General features: G+C 38.3%; 1 protein-coding gene across 2 annotated transcripts in view; it reads right to left on the bottom strand.

Annotated features, from left to right (window-relative positions):
* The window catches only part of NWD2 (NACHT and WD repeat domain containing 2), a 58,169-nt gene that overhangs the window by 29,674 nt on the left and 9,895 nt on the right, over positions 1-18,600 (bottom strand). Inside the window, exons 2-3 of one of the 2 annotated variants that reach the window (XM_063336679.1) lie at positions 6,786-6,874; positions 1,210-1,326 (exon numbers count right to left, since the gene is read on the bottom strand). In XM_063336679.1, coding sequence (XP_063192749.1) covers positions 1,210-1,326; positions 6,786-6,874 — 206 coding nt within the window. Of the gene's footprint in view, positions 1-1,209; positions 1,327-6,785; positions 6,875-18,600 lie in introns of those variants that run through there. The other variant, XM_063336681.1, reaches the window with a different exon arrangement.

Genomic DNA, 18,600 nt, shown 5'->3' with positions numbered 1-18,600 from the left:
ACGTCTACCCAGAAAGTTAAAGAACAGCCTTTCTCTTCACAGATAATGAGGATATGCTACTCCACAAACAGCTGGGAGAAGGCATTTATCAAAAGTCAAATATTTTTTGTCTATGCACTGAAAACTAATACAGTTGGCATACCATGCACTAAACTAGTCTTTAAATATTTTTCAAGTTAACTATGTTCATCTTAAAACATGGTACAAATCTTTCTAAGCACAGAAGAAGGAGAAAAAAAATGCACTACTCTGAATTGTATATTTAATAAAAAATCCATATCAGCAAAATCTACTGTATATGATTCATTGGAAGAGGGAAAAGCATACCTGGCAGGACTTTACATATACAGCCTACTCCCAGTGCCTTTCAGCTACTAGAACCCTACACAAAGTTTGGCATGACTTCATAAATTCACACTGTTTCAGCTGTAAAAGTTGCAAGGGATCGCTGTCGACTGTTGAGCTTGATGCAAAACAACAGGTTCATCTACAGAAAAAGACCTCTCTGACATTAAAATAAATATGTAATCCTTTACAGACCACTGCTGTAAAAGTGGTTCAGTCTTTCCTTTAGGCCTAATAGGGAAAGCCCATGAAGATCTATCTTTTTTTGCCAGCTTTACTGACTCTTGAAGAATCCTACAAACGATGCTTGTTCTGGCAACAGTAAAGAGAAGTCAGGGAGTAGGTAAAACACTTAAGTCTTGGAGCTTCCTTGGGTTGCCACTGACCACCAGTCTTTTCACACTCTAATACCTGGCACCCTAACTTGTCCTGGTTTACAACACAAAACAGCAAAATGCAGGCGAGAGCAGATAGCTCTTCACTGCTGCTATGCTCTCCTAAGTCCTTCTAGGCCAGCCCATAATGCATGTGTGAGAAGTGCCGTGAAGTAATGAATAGTGGCCTCCTTAAACAAGTAGTCTATACTTCTGTCGTGATAGTAGTACAGTCACACCTTGTGGTTTCTAAACCCATCTTGCTATGGGGATTGATCACGAAAGATCCTTCTTTCCTCTCCACTGAGTAATCACTGTTAAGCTACAGTGCTGTATAAGGAAACATTTGGATGCAGTATAGCAAATGTACAGCGAGAAGTATTAAATATTTTAGAAAGAAGAAAAGAATACATTTGTTACTGAATCGTGCATGCTAGGGTAGCTAACATTGTATTTCTGTTGTAAAGTAAAACATTATTTTTATACCCACAACAAAACATGGACCTGCAGAACTTTTCAGGCAATCTTCTAGCAGCTTCATACGAGTCTTTTGCAGCTCGGGACTGTCCCATTCATCTGCTTCAACTCCCCAGTATAAGTCTATGACCTGGAAAACAGTATACAACATTGTTACTTTATGGTATGCCCTTTCTACCTGTCAAATTAAAAACTAGCTTTGTCAGCACTTCCTGTACTGCTAAGCATTGCTCTGCAGCGCAGTGAAAGGCAATGAGGTCTGTATCCAGTCCTTACAGACTGGCAGGGTTTCCTTAGCTAAATGGCAATTCAAGCCTCTTCTTTTCCCTCCCAGATAGTCCCTCCTAGGACAGTCTCTCATTTCATATTCATATTTTTTTGCAGAGATTAGCATGACAAGATCTTGATTTGATGTAGTCTTTATTTGCTACTAGATTGCATATAATGGATAGGTGAGAATAATGACAAAAGCATCGATAAAATCCTGGCTGCATGGAAATTAATGGGAGTTTTGCTGTGGATCACAGTCAAGACCACGACTTGACACCCTGTGTCATTTGTATCCACAGGATATAAACTCATCCTGTGCACAAAAAAAAATACTCAAAAGAAAGAATACGCACACTTCTGTAATATTGTACTTCCTTTGTTAGCTGGTCTTTGTTACTTTGGAAGCAGAGATTGTATAGATATGGAATGGCAGACAGCTTGCTGTCCAACCTTTCATCTGTAGCTACAGACTCAGTTTTGTGATGGTAATTAGATGCAAAAAAACTCCTGGAAGAAACTGGAATATGGATGTTAAATTTATTTGAAGAAATTAAGTGATGAAGTGTGATTTCTCTACACATTTTAACTAAAAGTCTGAATTCTTACTGTAGAAATTGAATTTAGAATAGGATCATACGTATACTTTTCTTTTGGAATAAAACTTATGGTACGTGCTACAACTCTCTCATTTAAGCCACTATTGATTGCATATATCATGTACGTAACTTGAACAAAAAAAAGTTCAAATGGATAGTTAAAAAAAAATCAAAATTGTATTAAGACATGAATATATTACAGTACTGTTTACTGTAATATTATTTGTACTGTGGAAGCACTCTGCTGTTTCCATAAGAAACAGAATCACAAAACTAGCTGTTGTCTAAGCAGATCATAAAATCAGCCTGAAGATCTAATATAAGAACTAATAATGGGTGGATGTAAAAGTAAAATTCACCATTTACATGGTTAATCTCCTTGGAAAATTTCTCATAACAATAAATGCCAAGGTTTAAGACCTAATCCTAGAAGTATTTATGTTTAATTTCACAACCAACACTCTCGTTGGTCATTTCTACCAGAAAATTTTTGGACACAGGTCAGTGTTTGCTGGAGTAGGCCCACTGTTGCCAAACATGAGAGGTAATGTACAGTCTGACTGATGATAAATGAAATAATAGCCCAATGTATAGAATGCACTGTAGCTTACACTGCCAAGAAAATACATTTAATATTTTTATTTTTTCACAGAAACTCTGTTCCAAAATTTTGCTGGAACAAGCAGCTTCTGCTTCACAAAACCGCATCTCAAACAGCCTTCCTATTTCCCTCATGTGCACCAATTTCTTCTCTGTGCTTTTCTCTTTTAGTCTCATTAGGAAAAAAGTGTTCCCTTCTTCCTCTCTCCCTTCTGTTATTATCTATCCAACTTCATTATTGAACTTCACATTGTATTCAGCTGTCTGATTACTTGAATGATGTATGATACGGCTTAAGTATTCTAGCCATAAAATTAGAGCATCTCAGCATACAGTCAAAAATATTTGAGTTACTGGTTGAATGAATTTATTGTGAAGCCCATCTGAAACATAAAAGCAATTTCTATTTTAATTAACTGTTCAGAAACCATGTTAATTCTGTAAATGTGAAGAGGAAATTCTTGGAACAGCAGATATTGTAGGGTCTCAGTGGCTGCTTCCTGTGTGTTATAGCGTTACAGATTATTTTTATGGGGTAACACAATTTTGGTGCTGTCCTGGTTTCAGCTGGGAAAGAGTTAATTTTCTTTCTAGTGATTGCTGTGAAAGGAATGTCAATAATGCATACAGCTTTAGTTATTGCCAAGCAATGTTTATGCTTTTCAAGGACCCTTTTCAGCTTCCCATAGAAGCTGAGAAGGAGTATAGACAGAATGATGGAATGGCCAATGGAATTTTCTGTATCACAGGTGTCATGCTCAGTGTACAAATGGGGTGAGCCAGGGGGGCGGGAATCCGCAATCACTGCTTAGGATGGTGCCAATTCACCAATTTACTGGGTCGTGAGAGTGACTTGTGTCTTGTATATTCTTTTACAATTATTATTATTATTACTATTGCTAATTATTATTGCTATTTTCCTTTTCTGATATTGTTCTCTGAAACTATCTTTATCTCAGCCCATGAGTTTTTTGTTTTGTTTTGGTTTGTTTTCTCTTTCCTTTCCTCTCCTTTTCTCCCTCTTCTCCCAACCCTTCCTGGCGGGGAAGGGGGAGAATTGTGCAAGTGGCTGCGTGGTCCTAGCTGCCGGCTGGGGTTAAAACGTGACAGGCACATAGTATCTTAACATATTATAATTTTCTCCTGGAAGAAGAAATATTTAGCGATCAAACCTCTGAAGACACCAAGAAATTCAAAATGAGGGGCTCATCAGTTATTCTTTATGTAAACTGAAATAAATAGGATTGACAAAATTAAAGAAATGGAACAAGACGACAATTGTATCTGATGTTGAAGTACGTTTTGACTTATACTTGGAAAAACTGTGTGACAAACACCCACTCTAATTTCCAGTAAGGCTGCCAAGGTGAGATACAACCAGTGCTCTGTGCGAGAGCTACTTACGCACAGTGGACTCGCACTGGTTGTGTTCAGTTCCACTCTAGTCACCTAACAGAGACTTTTCATTCATAATTCAGTGTTTTCTTTTGCTTATTTTAGCTTTTGTCCTACCAGTCTTACAGTTTGACAGATTTTTCTAAGGAAATTAAATAATTTCATCTTTATCGCTTCCAAGTGCTTAAAAAAACACTAAAAAATGTCATACATGCAAAATTCCGAGTCCCTTCTAGCATATATCACATGGTGAAAATAATTTGAAACAGTTTATGGTTCCCAAGAAGAAAAGAGAACGCTGCTAGTTAACTGTGGTTAGCTATCCTCCAAAATTTTTCTATTATAAATACTTTCTTGAACCTCTCTGTCCTCCCCTAAAAAAATACTGTATTTCAGGTACAAACCACCATGCACTCTGGAAGTCTTTTTTCTCAACTTATTTGCTTTCAGTCTTCACCCATACCTACCTGTTTTTCAGAAATATTTTCTGATCCAATGGAAAAGGAAGTCCATCGAGCAAACAAATTCATAGAGTGATTGAATATATTCAGTTCTGCTTCCACACACATGGCAGTTATGTTCCCTAACAGCCCCCCCCGACTTGAGGACGCCTGAGGGATCTCATGCTTTGCAACAACTGAAACACCTATCAGTGCAGCCAGATGACTCAGCGGAAGCTGGAGCAATGAATGTGCTCAAATGCATTTAACTGGGGTCATAACTTATCAGGAAGAGGGTGTCTTCAAGACACCCTATATTATAGTGCATTTGTGGTAGCCACATGCAAGGTAGTTCTTGTTTGGTCAGTAGATTACATATCAGGATGAAAAGTTCTGTGTTATGCTCTGTACAGGGAAATATAAATTTATCCCTGTATCTGAAAAGTACATAATATTTTCTTGACACCACTGCGCTAAGAACTGTAGTCTTGATTTTGCATGCTAACATAAGAAACTCAGTGTATCAGGAATGGAAAAGGCAAAAAAAATGTTTTGATAGATGCTATTTCAGAGCCTACTCCAAAATGCTTTACTACTTTCCCTTGGTAATTTTTTGTATGAGTTTTCCTACTTTGCTTCCACAGAAATGTGATAGCTTTCTATCTGCTTTCTGAAATGTGTCAGTGGAGCTGTCTCTCAGACCTCGTATCACATAAGGATGCTCCTGGTGTTGAAACTATATAATAAAATAATTTGCTTCCATGAATATAAATTAGACTAAACTTAATTATTCCTCCCCAAGAGACTACATTACAATCCATTTGAAGACAGACATGTTTCCTCTCACAAAGAATTCAGTGGATTATGATCTACTTGGAGGAGACATTTCCCTCCTATCACTGAGATGTCTCCTCAAAGATGACTGAGAAATAAAGAGTTCATATTTTCCATTAATATCACTTGGTAATAACAGGCAAAAAATGCTCTATTATTTAAATATCTTTTGCTATTCCTTGCATGTGCCACTGCAGCTGGGACTTCCCAATCAGCTGATGAGCTGGGACCTTCAGATGAAATTCTTTTATAGCCATACTCAAAAATCACTCTGGAATTTACCACCATGCAGATTCAGCAACTCCACTGTGACTCAGGGAATTAAAACCAAATATCCTAATTTAAGAACTTGTTACTTTGATTAAAAACCAGCTGCATGTGCATCAAGAATAATACACTGGGAGGAACAGGATGTGGTCTAAAAGGCATTAACTGTTTCGAGGTAAGTTACGCTCTGGAAAGCTGAGGTTTTGGGGTCACTAAAATGGGAGGTTAATACTAGTATGTGAGGAAGGCTTGAGGGTGTAGAATCAGAATTTTTGAATAACTGAACAACATTTTTGCAGCATCGCACACCACATTTGTTTCTCGTAGCAGACAGCCAGTTCCAGGCCTGCTGACATATATGGGACTTTACTGGATGACTTTGCTGGACTATGAATATCTGACTTAAAAGTACCCGTGCCTTTAGCTGTGATGCCAGACTCCTGTGTTTTAAGTCAAATGCAACTGTATTTATTATCAATTGGCTCTTACCAAAGATGTGGTCTATGTCTTGGGTCTTGGGTCTATGTCTTCCACAACATGAAGGAAAATATGAACTGACTGAAGCAATGGAAATTTTACAATTGACATTAAACGAAGCAAATTCCAGAGTATATAATCTCAATAGAAATGTTCCACATTCAATTCATTTTGGTAATCAGTTTCAATATTCACCTAGTTAAATTATTTTCCACATTACAGTGGAAGACAAACCTGTAGTTAGAGTAGATATAATATAACAATTATCTGAATATACAAGTGGTGCTACTTCAGTGATGATTACATGAAATTAAAAATAGCTTGCATTAACTTAAGTATGGTTTCTAGAACACGGTAATTCAAATGTAACATTATTTCTTCTTAAATACTTTGAATACCTAAAATAGAGGTAGTTTCATTAAGTTTCTAATGTGAAAGTTGTCAGTTCGTTGCCATACTGCTTTTACCAGTGCCATGTGGCCATTGTAAAACCCTGTGTTTTTTTCACCTATTCAGAATTTACCGCAAATCTGCCTGTAAAATAATTTATGTACATCAATCCAGTACAATTAACATGTGAAATACATTTTTTTGCAATTTTCTACTTTACCAATGATATGACAACAATTACAATATTTAAACATGTTATACGTTCTAACCAGAGTTAATTTCAAGAAAAAGTAATGCAAGATTCAACAGAACAAACCTACCTGAAATTCCAGCCCATAGTTTTCCCTGCAGAATTCTCTCAGTTTAGGATACACATGTTCTCTTAGGGCGCTCCTTTCTGCTATTGTATCTGTGTTAGGGAAAAAGATGTTACTAATAATATTTATATGAAATCTGTTCTTTTAGTCAGAGATATAGATTTATCAGATAAAAAAGAGCCCTTAAAACACACACACACAAACCTAATCAAAATCAAGTGCTGGGATTTAATCTCCAAAGCGTATGTTGCACTTTGTGATGTTTAACATAAATGTGTTTGTATGTGCAATAATAGGCTTCAGGCACATCATAATATTGCAGCATATTTCAATAAAGCGCAGCTGAATTAATTTTGTAATTCAACAGTCAGAATTTCTTTATCAGTTTGACTTCTGTTTAGTTGTCAGGAAGCTGAATTTTACTAATTAGAAACACCATGGAACATACCAAAGATTAAGTAGATCTCTATACTTAGAAATAAATCAGTAATATGAGTTAATGCCATTGTGTCAAACACTATCACTTTCTTCACCATCTTTAATCTGATAATATTTTAAAAGGAAGTAAGTTGTTAATAGCATCATTTATGGTATTTTTGGTCTAGGTGATTCCTGCTATCGTACTTAATGCACAGTTCTGATATCATGTTATTCTCACCACGCAATGTGACACGTGTTTTGATAACGAAGTACATATGGCAATGACACCAAAATTATTATTAAGTTCTGTCTGTCCAAGTTAATCTGAACACATATATGTAAAACATATCACTAAAGAAACATACTGTTAATCTGAAGTAAATTGGGTTAGTAATGAAATCTTGTATAGATAATAAATTTTATTGTGTCACAATAAGACTAAGATATGTGATGGACTTTGCTAGGTCTAGATTGTGACTGATTTCGACTGAGTTAAGACACAGAGGCATGACACCATTGCTAAGTTATTTTCAAAAATAAACCACAACTGCTGTAAGCCACTAGATCTGAGTGGCACGTGATGAAAATTAAACGGTGTTAACTTATGGATGAGGGAGAACATCTACTGCAGTTAAAGCAATATTTGTATAACTGCACTGAAACAAAACAATAGGTTAAAACTGATTTAACAGTCCCCATATTGTTGTAAATCAGAGATATGTGTGTAAATCTAACAATGTTTTGCTTATCAGAGCCACAGCTGACACATTTTAGTCAAAGATCTCTTCATAGAATCATGGTCACAGATTTACAGTATTTTTTATTTTGACAATTCTAGGAGAATGTGAAATCCATACTTTAATTAATTACACAAAATTCTTAGTATTCTTCTTAATATTTAAATATATCTTTCAAGTATGACACAAACGTCGTATAATTACCATTTATCTTTACAAACAGAAAGCAATCCAGAACACCTGCAGTGAATTACTTTTTGTGAAATCTGCATCAAGGTAAAAAGGCGGAACCACAAAGATGCAAAAGTACAGCCATGAGCTTAATCAAGTTTATCTGAATTACCAGTTCTTCCTTCAAGGACTTTTGATGGGGAGAAAAGTCAAAGGCATAGTAGTTTTCATAAAACATCCTCTCTAAGTGCAACAATATTCCATATTTATGATTTCATGTTTTAAAATATACTAACTATGCTAATGCGTTGTGAAGACAAAGAATGGTCCAGCAGCTTTAGTCAAGTCCTTGCTGCATTGCAAGCTTTCTGCTCAAGACGAAATCCTAAATCTGCAGTGCATGGCTTTTATATATCCAATTTGAACACTGCAAATAAGACAGACCCTGCTCTGGGCTACATTTGGAGGAGCGTGGCCTCACTCCCTCTCCCCTCACTTCACTCTGGAGAAGGTATTACTTTCCTCTGCCTGCCACTGAAAAGGCTGCAGCAGGAGTTCTGTGCTCAGCTCTGGCCACCCCAAATCAGGGGGAGGATGGGGAAGAAACTGGAGAGGCTACAGAGATGGCGAGGGGCAAAGAGCACATGGCCTACAAGGGGAGATGGAGGGATCTGGGCTTGTTTAGTCTGGCGAAGACTGTAAGGGGGACCTAACTGCAGCCTACAACTACTTCTAAGGCATTTACAAAGATGATAGAACCAAGATCTTTGTGGCAGTGTCAGACAGGGCAACAAAGGCAACGACAGCATATTACAGCTTGGGAAGTTCAGCTGGGACACTAGGAGAAGCTCCTCTGTCCTTGAAGCTCTTCAAGGCTTGACCAGACAAGTTCATGGTTGACCAAGTTACTGTTGGCAGCACTTTAGGAGGGAGATTAGCCCACACGATCCCCCTTGCAACCAGCAGTGATCCTGTCTCTCAGAAGAACCTGCAGGTTTGGCTTAGTCATGCAGGTCCCTTGTACAGTACCTGGGAAGACTTTTGCTACTGCGTGGGCCAGTGCGAGCAAAACTGTAGAGTACAATAGCTGGTGCAAAGGACCCAGTGTCCAGGCCGTATGTATTTCAGGGGATTTCATTCTGGATTGGGCTCAACTCCCACAGACATTTGGAGTGCGTTAGGTGAGATCCTGGAGTTATTTGTCTGGTTTTCAGCCAAAAGGAACCCAGTTCATACGCACTACATACATACTATGATGTGAGTCAAAGTATATTAGACTGTGATGGTCAAGAGATTCACCTCAGAAATGTACTCCAGATCTGGATTAATACAGATGCATCCTATGAATATTTAGGAATGGAGTGCAAAAAACATCGCGCTCAGCCCAGAGTCACCTGAGTTAGTACATAAGGAATTGAAGGATGGATGAGTTTCTCCCTCCTTAGGATCCATAGTCATTAACTTTCTCTCATACTTTAGTGCCTAAGTCAACCTTTTCTTGCAGAATGTAGTACGCAGCTAACAAGGCTAATTAGCCAGAGGGTTGCACTGTGCTGATGCACAGTATTATTTTGGCTCCAAAGCAACTTTTCTCAGTCCCAGCTTGGAGTCACTGTACTGCATGGTGTTGCTGTACCCTGTGATAAAAGCTACCTGTGTACTTTGCTTCATTTAAAATAGTTCACTTACTTTTATTTTTTTTACCTTCACAGTAACCAAGGACCTTAGATCAGTCAGTGACAGGAGACTATATATTCTATATTCTTTGCCTTAAGACCGGTTAATTTTGGCATGCAAGTCTACGAAAACACAGAGCATCATATCTTCACAATTGAGTAGAATAAACTCAGTTGAAAACCAATTTACTACTCGGTTACTGAGCTAAAACAAAATGATTCTTGCCTCTCAACTGAAATTAAGCACGACTACAGCTTTGTTATAAAGGAAGCAACAATTCAGTTACTGTTTGCAGTTCCTTAAATGATCAATGTGACAGCGGACGGAACAGTCTTATGAGGGAACTAAAATAGGCTAAGTTGCAGGAAAAAAAACTATGGAAAAGGGCAGAAGTTAAGAGTAAACATGATTAAATCATAAATAGGAAATATATTATCTGAGGTATACAACAGATAAAACCATATTCTGCTGCTTTCTATTTATGCCCGTAGGATGTACCCTGCAGAATCACACTGGCTCTAGTTTTAGAACATGGTGCTGTTCCCTGCAGCGTTAACTTGTAGAGTCTTGTTCAGAAAATTAAACAACGCGCTGCGAGAGTAGTGCTACATTTCTAATACCTTACAAATGAAACAAAAACAGATAAAACAATCCTTCGTCTAGAACTGTGTTATAAGACACTGTGTGATAAGACACTCAGCGTATCCATCCTGTATTTTTATTCCTACAGCGTATCCATCCTGTATTTTTATTCCTACCTCCAAATCTACTGGAATGTGCTTATCTAATTGGAATTGGAGTATGGTGCTTATATTAATGAATATTAGGAATCCCTGGATTTGTAATAATTGTGAAATTTTAAGGAAACAGAAATGCGTATAGTTAAGGTGAACTACAGTAATTAGTATGGATGGCAGATAAGCTGGTTTAATTAAATAAAATCTAACCTGATTTACAGTGACAGCAAATCTGTGAAGCTGGCAGATCCTAACAACAAAAATGTCACACAGGCAAATTCCACCTTCCAGGCTGCTGCTGCAGATGAACGGATTGATTAAATGACATTCTTCTAGCAGCCAAAATGAGACAGTAGTTGTGAGATGAGCTTTATACACCTCCTAATGTTAATTCTGATACTCTGAAATCCAAATGGCAGTCCACAATGAACTACGGGAATGAAACTACATCTGCAAAACTGTTGAGACTTAAAAAAGCCCCAACCCTAAATTCATCTCCAGTATTAACAGCAAACTAAAAACTAACCCTGTCTTGAGTGAGACGGTGACTTGCTGAACGTACATCTTCCCTACAAGTGCTAACTCTTGCAGACGACTGCCTCCTAAGGCAGTCCATAACCACACCATCCTGCCTACCCCTACACTTTGAACCGACTATCGCAGCCCTCTCTCTCTCCGTGCACCCCCAGTGTAATGCTGAGGACAGAACTACATTAGCCACATACGCATTTCTGGCCTCTCTGCTAAATAGTAGGCAATCGCTGCTTAAACATGAGTGTTTGTGTGAGGTGTGATTTCTCAAGGCTTGTAGCTCAGTCAAATCACTGCCAGTTTTCATTAAAGTACTCCAAGGTGCTGCTTCTCAGCACGAACTATTTCCATGCCAAAGTCTGACCTTCAAACACAAGCTGTTCTGCTATTAAAGTCTCTTATTTTATTTTTAATAGGGAAAGTACATTTCACATTCCTGTGTTAGTAAACACATGATGTGTATTTACAAACAGTTGCCAAACATGAATCTCTGGGATAAAATACGTCATGGAAAATAGCCTAGTTGAAGAAAATTTCAAAACGTATATGCAAGTGAACAGAAAGAGTTAACATGGAAGCCTGATGGAAATAATTGCCCATTTTCAAGCACCAGTTATTCTGCCCTAGGACCAAAGAGTTTCTCTTCTTGCTGGTGGTCTTACTGGTCTGAGTTCAGCCCCAGCAATGGGAATGGCTGTTTCACGCAGGTGTGCTGCAGTCACACGATGACTCTTACTCAGCCAAGGTTCAACGCAGCTCAATAAGGAGGTTGCTCAGCCCCATCCTGTCACCGTGTGTTGGCACAGGGGGTGCCAATGTGGGGACAGAGAGACCCACTCGACCACCCTCAAAGGAGCAGCACATTCAAGTTGCGAGCCTCTTCACAGAAACGTTGAGTCACCCATGAGTCACCTTACCCAAGCACAATGCATGCTAAAGCCCTCGAGCAGGGGAAAGTCCTAAGCAGGGAGGGTGTCAGCACTGCCATGGTTTGACTGACGGAAGAACACGGCATTACCCAGCTCCCGGGAGCCAGCAGGAAAATTGCTGACTGACATAACAGGTTGAGGCAGGCAGCTGAACCTGGAAGGACCAAGGCAGAAAAAGAAGAAGAAGAAGGAAAAAGCTGCCCTTGCAGCTGTTCAAATGTCAGAAATGAACGTCATACGGGGTCACAGAGCTGCCTGCAGGTTGCATCTCCAGCCCGTCACCCAGGAAAGGGCAGGTCCCTGCGTGCGCAGAAGAATTTCTGTACCACCCACCCTGCGCTTGGTGTTCCTGAGCTTTGCAGTGGTCAGGACAGAAGCTTCCTGGGGGGGTCTTGACCTCACCTCTTCCACTGCCTACTTCTCTGCTAGCTTAGTCTCCTGCACAAACGCACACAGATATGTTTATTATCACATAATGGTGGAGTCTTCTGTGCAACTGTGGAGGTCTGATGCCCTGGATGAGCAGAGGACATCTTCTAATCTAGTCCTGAATGCATATCCACTAAGATACCCAGCTATTTGCGTCCCCTAAGTATTCTAAATGCTTAGATTTGCTGGATGGGTAGGACAAATTCTTGCCAGAGGATTTTTTTTTTAACGCATTACAATATTAAACATTGTGGGTATTTTATAACCATTGTCTACTGACTGCAGTGAGAATTTCTGTACTTGAATTATCTAAGGATATGATGCAAATAAGGTTAAAAATTACTTAGCAGCAATACCAAGTAAGGAAGTGACTGCCAAACCTCTTAATGCTAGTATGTTCTTGTCACATAGGACTATTCAACTGAATTATTCCTTTTAAACTGCCTTTTTTTTTTCTAATAATGCACAATAGCGTTGTATATTACCCCTGATACTAAAAGGTTTGAATACCAGCAGGTAAGAAATGTCCCTAAATATTATGGAAACCTTGTCTCTGAAAATAATACCATAATAATAAGTCATTTGCATTTGTATAGTGCCTTTCATCTGAGAATCTCAGAGCACTTTGCAAGCAAGGAGTTTGAATCCTGTAGCTGGTAAGACAGGGAAAAATAACTTGAGCTACCTAGTACCCTTGCTTTCCTAGAAAATTAACTCCATCGACTCTGTTGTCATTTCCTTCCCTTCGCGTTTCTGGGAGTAGAGAGCATTAGAATAAGCATCCAAAGATCCCCAAGACTCTTTTTAGGGAATGGAAACAGATTGATCTGGGTCACTTCTTCCAGTATGCCCTCCCTGAACAACACTGCCAACCTTCAGGTCTCTGCTGGCTCTTTAAGAAGGCAAATAAGAAACTAGACAGACTCTAGTCTCTCATAGAGAGACTCTAGAGTCTCCTCAACCTTCTCAGTTCTTAAAAAAATAAATACAACAGTGGGTTGAGCGTTTGAGCCCAAAGGAATGGGCATTTGGCATGAAAATCAGAAGAAATAATGGAAAATGACATTAAAATAGTAAGTAATCCTGAAATGTGTCTCTCAATTGTGAAGAAATGACAGGATGTGACAACAAATTTGTGGTCCACACCAGAACATTTAAACAAACACATTTTCAGAACAAAAGACCTAACTATCTGAGGCAGGATTCAAAATGCAGGGCATAATTATAAGCCTAAAACTTCCAGTTGCAGCAATTAGCTCTTCCTTTATATCCTAAAATCAAGCAATATCCGATTTAAAATTAGGTGTAGTTTTAAAATCTATTTCTCTGAAGTGTTCCCTACTGTCAGTTCTGTAAGATGACAAATTTAAACGCCACATATAGAATATGTATTTATTATTTTTTAATTATAATGCTTAGCTGGCCAACATTCCACCGTGACATCTTACTTATAAAATACCCAGCATCTTGACTGTTAATATGATTAACCAGTGCCACCTATTGGCTTAACAAAAACACCCAGCTGTCAATTTATTTACATAAAAAAATGAGGCAACTAGTAAAATCAAAGGGGTCAAGACCCGTGTTAAAATACAGAATTTTTGGGAAATACCAGTATGGAACTGTCATGACAGAAGAGAAAAACAGTTCCTATATCTAAATACCAAAAGATTTTGATTATTCACAGATGATTGTGTTCCCAATTCAAAACAAATGTTGATTTCTAAGAGTTCTGAGTTTTATTATGTGTACAATATGCTTACATGACCCAAAGGTTGGTGAAGTTAATGGTAAGATCCGTTAACCTCAGTGGATCTTAAATGCAGTTCTACATGTGTGGAATATATTGAAAGCCCTTACCTTTTGATGCCTTACTGACTTCCACAGAGTTTGGATGAAATCCTTCAATCCGTAAATAAATTAATAAATAACCCCCCACTACATACTCATTAAATCTAGCGGGTATGGTATGAGTGAGGACTCTGAGGCAGAACTTGATCTCATAATGTATCCTCATAACTAACCTCACATTACCCCTTGGCAACACAGCACCCTCACAGGTAGGCGTTCTTAAAAAGAGTTAGGTTGACTCGGAATCCTTTCCCAATCCTGCAAATGGTCCCTAGATTGCAGCTTGGGTGCCTAGGTGTCCTTGCATCCCTCGGCTGTGGTTTGTGGCAAACACTGCAAAGGCACCTGCCTGCAAATGCCAATGCACAGCGGGAGCTTTGGCGGCACCGTGGGTTGAAGGCAGAATCTCTACAGGGGGAGAATTTTGCATTCTGCAAATGACACAAGTGGAAGAATTCAACAAAACCTAATTCTTTCATTTAATAAAGCAAACTAGCAAAAGCTCTTGAAAACATGACAATTTACAAACAATTATTGTCATACAATTAAATGATGTGACAGGGTGACAGGAGAAACTGAAGACACAGCACATCTCGAGACACCAAAATTAAGTCTGAAAATTATCTCTGCAGAACACTGAAGCTTAGTACAACTAAGCACTGGAAAATAGCAAAGCCTGCAAGGACAAGAATTTGCAACTATAATCAAAATTAACGTAAAAGAAAAACTTCTCATGAAATCTAAAGGAGGACTTCTGAGTGAGCTGTGCAAAAAACAAAACAGAAGACATAAAAAAGGCCAGTGCAATAACAAAGACACCTGCAAAAATCCTACTAATTCATATAGAGGTGTCAATTCACCCTTCAAAAAATAATGGAATTACTTAGAAAGCAGAAAAAAAGCTGTACAACACTGAAAAATGTTTTTAACAATTAAGTTGTGTGTACTGAAGTAGCTTTACTATTTTTTTTCTGACATCACTAGACCAAAGAGAAAACAATCAGGGTACATTACTAAAGCACTTGAGGTAATGAGGCAGTGGCAATCAATAAAGCAACGGGATGTCACAGACATTTTGTCTCCTAACTGAACTGCAGATTCAAGAGCTGGAAGGAAACGAATGTATGTTGTAGGCTTAGAAAAGGCATAAAACAGAGGTAAGCCATAAAAAAACACAAGAAAGCATGGCTTGTAAAAGCACACGCGAATTTCACAGCACAAGCCAGTGCAGGCCCATTAAACAGACCTCATTCTGAAGAAATTCCAGTTAATGTTCTTATGTGACTTTACCTCTGGCAGCGCTGCAAAGCTATGGAATAGCTCTGCAAGCACTGTTGGCTCTGCGGTAAAACTGCCCTTCCCTTCTCTAAACTTTCCATTTAAGCTCACAAGTCACAAAGTTCTGATCCAGGTCATATTTTTCCTTACGTTTAGTGGAACATGCCCATTTTTGGGGTCACTACAAAACTGCCGAAGTCAGTCAGGCCAGCTGGAAAGCGTGACTTTTGTCAAATGTAGCCTACTGTATGGGTTTCAGGTGAAAGATGTGAAGACTTTTGTTCCAGAAGATGAAAAGTCTTGAACCTGACACTTGTGGGTGTGCACACACCCCGAGAAGAAGTGTAAGGTGCTGCTTGCTATCAGTGCAGTAAGTCTGCATCAATAAAGTAGTTTTCTTTGCAACAGACTTTTTTTCCTTGATGCTAAATGGAGATGACTATGAAATAACATCCCTGCACCATCAGGATAGTACTTGGCTGCTGTAGAAACAGTTACCAAAGATGAAGACACTAAATGACAACCCCAGCAAAGGAGAGCAGCTGCAAGAGGGCATTAAGCCCAGAGCAACAGGACTACGTGAGGGAGGGATGCCAGAAACACCTTGCCTAAATAAGAGAATCTCAACTGATTTCTTACAGGACTATTTCAGAACCTGACAGACAACTTCCACCCAGCTATAACCACCCACTTATGGGCACTGCGGTACAACAGTTTCTAAAACTGAGAATTCCAGGTGGTTTCTGCACTAGAAGCCATTGAGCGTGACCAAATAATTCACAAAACTGGCTCGTTCTGACAGATTATGTAACGTCTGAGAGGAAAACAGTGATTGACATGTAAAGGAAGAATGATTTATCTTACCTCCATTCTCCCTTACCCTTTCCAATTCTAATGATTCATCTCAGCATTACTTTCAGTGAAGATTATACAATCCAGTTAAAAAGGCATTTTTTTTGTAATTTTTCAAATGTATCTGTTTTTATGAGTAAAATATTTTTGTGATGACTTGATTTTACTATATTTTGTTTTCTTGTTCCAGATCTTATTATTTTTTTCTGCTTGCTAACCACATTTAGTTGATGACATATATTCAGGCAATAGTAAATTTGCAGTGTAACAATCTTGAGGAGTTAGTAATTGAAAAAGGACAAGAAGCAGCAGATATAGTTGAAACAACTAAGTTCAGTTTCCCACTAATACATTTCACAGGTGTGATACAGAAAATAATATTTGAAGAACTTCCAGAACTGGCATACCAATTTAATCAATCGGTGCCTGAACTACAGACTGCCGTCCAAATTAGTACTTTCAAATTACTTTAGCCATCTTCCCCAACTCTTTGCTTTAATTTTCACAATAATAATACCCGATGAGCTGCAATGACCTTTAAAGGAGGATAAAAATCTTCTATGACGCTGTACTCTCAACGGCAGTGTAGAAGATGGCTGAAAGCACGGACTTGACTTCATTTCCATTTCTTGCACTGCCAGACACTATCAGTCTTTCTCAACGCCCATGAATGTATTTGTCCCTTAGCCACAGAATATCTAGAAACATCTGCAAGTCATCTCTTACCTTCTACACCTACATACGGTTAAACACAACCGAATCTACAACTGGGGAATCTCATTTCTTTTATTTGAAGTGATTTTGAATTTACATAATGACTATGAGGAGCTGACTGTGGCATTAACACTGGAACAATATACCAGCAATGGAATTGCTCAGTAGAATTATATAGTATTATACATCCGTGATTATAGAAAGTATAAAATAGAAAATTCATAATTAAAACAGGTGGGATGTAGGGAGATCACGTGCATTTTTAGCTCTGTTTTCTAGAGAAAGGAGGAATACATGATGATCTGTGTGTCTTCTACATGTCTTCTCTTTTGAAAAATATTTTTAACTCATGACTGACATTAAACAAGTCTGACAGAATTATATTAATCTCAAATATAATGAATATCGTATATGAGAATCAATCAGCAGGTATATAAGAGAAGTCCTGTAAATGAGTCTCCTCTTCCCATTCATAAATAAACCACCAAAGGAAAAGCTGTAACATGAGCTATTAGACACTTTGTAAATGCCTTATTTGCAGGAAAGCTTCACCTGAAAACAAGCATTTCTCTGCAGGACATACATACATGGTAAAATAATATTTATGGGAGTTCATTGCTTTATATTATACCTGCTTTTCTTGCATGCATAGATCAGCTTCCTGACATGGTAAAAGGATGAAGAGGCAGAAACTAGATTTGAGACATTTATGAATGACATAGACTAGTGAAAGGTACTGAAACTCATTCTAAGCAAGGAAATTTTCAGGGAATTTTTTTTACTTTTGGTAGTTTCTATTAACTAATGAGTTTATTTTGTGTCTGTATATGTTGCAGTAAGCACTACCAGTAGTGCTATGGAAGACACAGTGCAGCATATGCTGTAAAGTCCATTTTCCTACGTATTTTCTTAACTGGTTTGGAGAGAGCTCATGAAGAGCTAGACTGTCTTCTGTCAGGAATGGCACAGGTATGTTTGATCCTGCTACGGGCAGGACAGACACAAATGCCTCAAGGAGTCCCTTCCAGCCTCCTGGTCTGTGATTTGCACAACAATAAATAACTGCCTAATGAAATAACTGCCTAAGGTCCCTTGGGCCTCTGTTGTTGACACATATTTTGGGTTTAAATGGCATGTAATTGAACTCAATGTCATTCATTTTGCTCACCCCAGATTGCTTAATTCTTTATAATCCCGTGTTGTAAATGACTTGCATTTCAAAGTACAAACTTTGCTAGTGTCTTGATGTGCCAAATTAGGGACCACATACACAGGAATGCTTCAATAACTTGCTTCAAAAGCGTTGCGTAATTCTTCATCACTAATCCAATAAATATATAAGTGAATCAAGACCATTACAAAACCATAATATGATTTTATCATTTTCCTAACATTTACCGGTAACCACTCCTACAAAGAGGATCAACACTTACAGTTCATTGCTCTCAGTATCTGAGCTATCAGAAATAGAGGGTGTAAAATGAAGAAGAAA

The sequence above is a fragment of the Chroicocephalus ridibundus genome, chromosome 5 (genome assembly GCF_963924245.1).
Source record: "Chroicocephalus ridibundus chromosome 5, bChrRid1.1, whole genome shotgun sequence".
Taxonomy (NCBI): domain Eukaryota; kingdom Metazoa; phylum Chordata; class Aves; order Charadriiformes; family Laridae; genus Chroicocephalus; species Chroicocephalus ridibundus.
The sequence above is the reverse complement of the archived record's forward strand: the minus strand, read 5'-3'. Positions and strand labels throughout refer to the sequence as shown.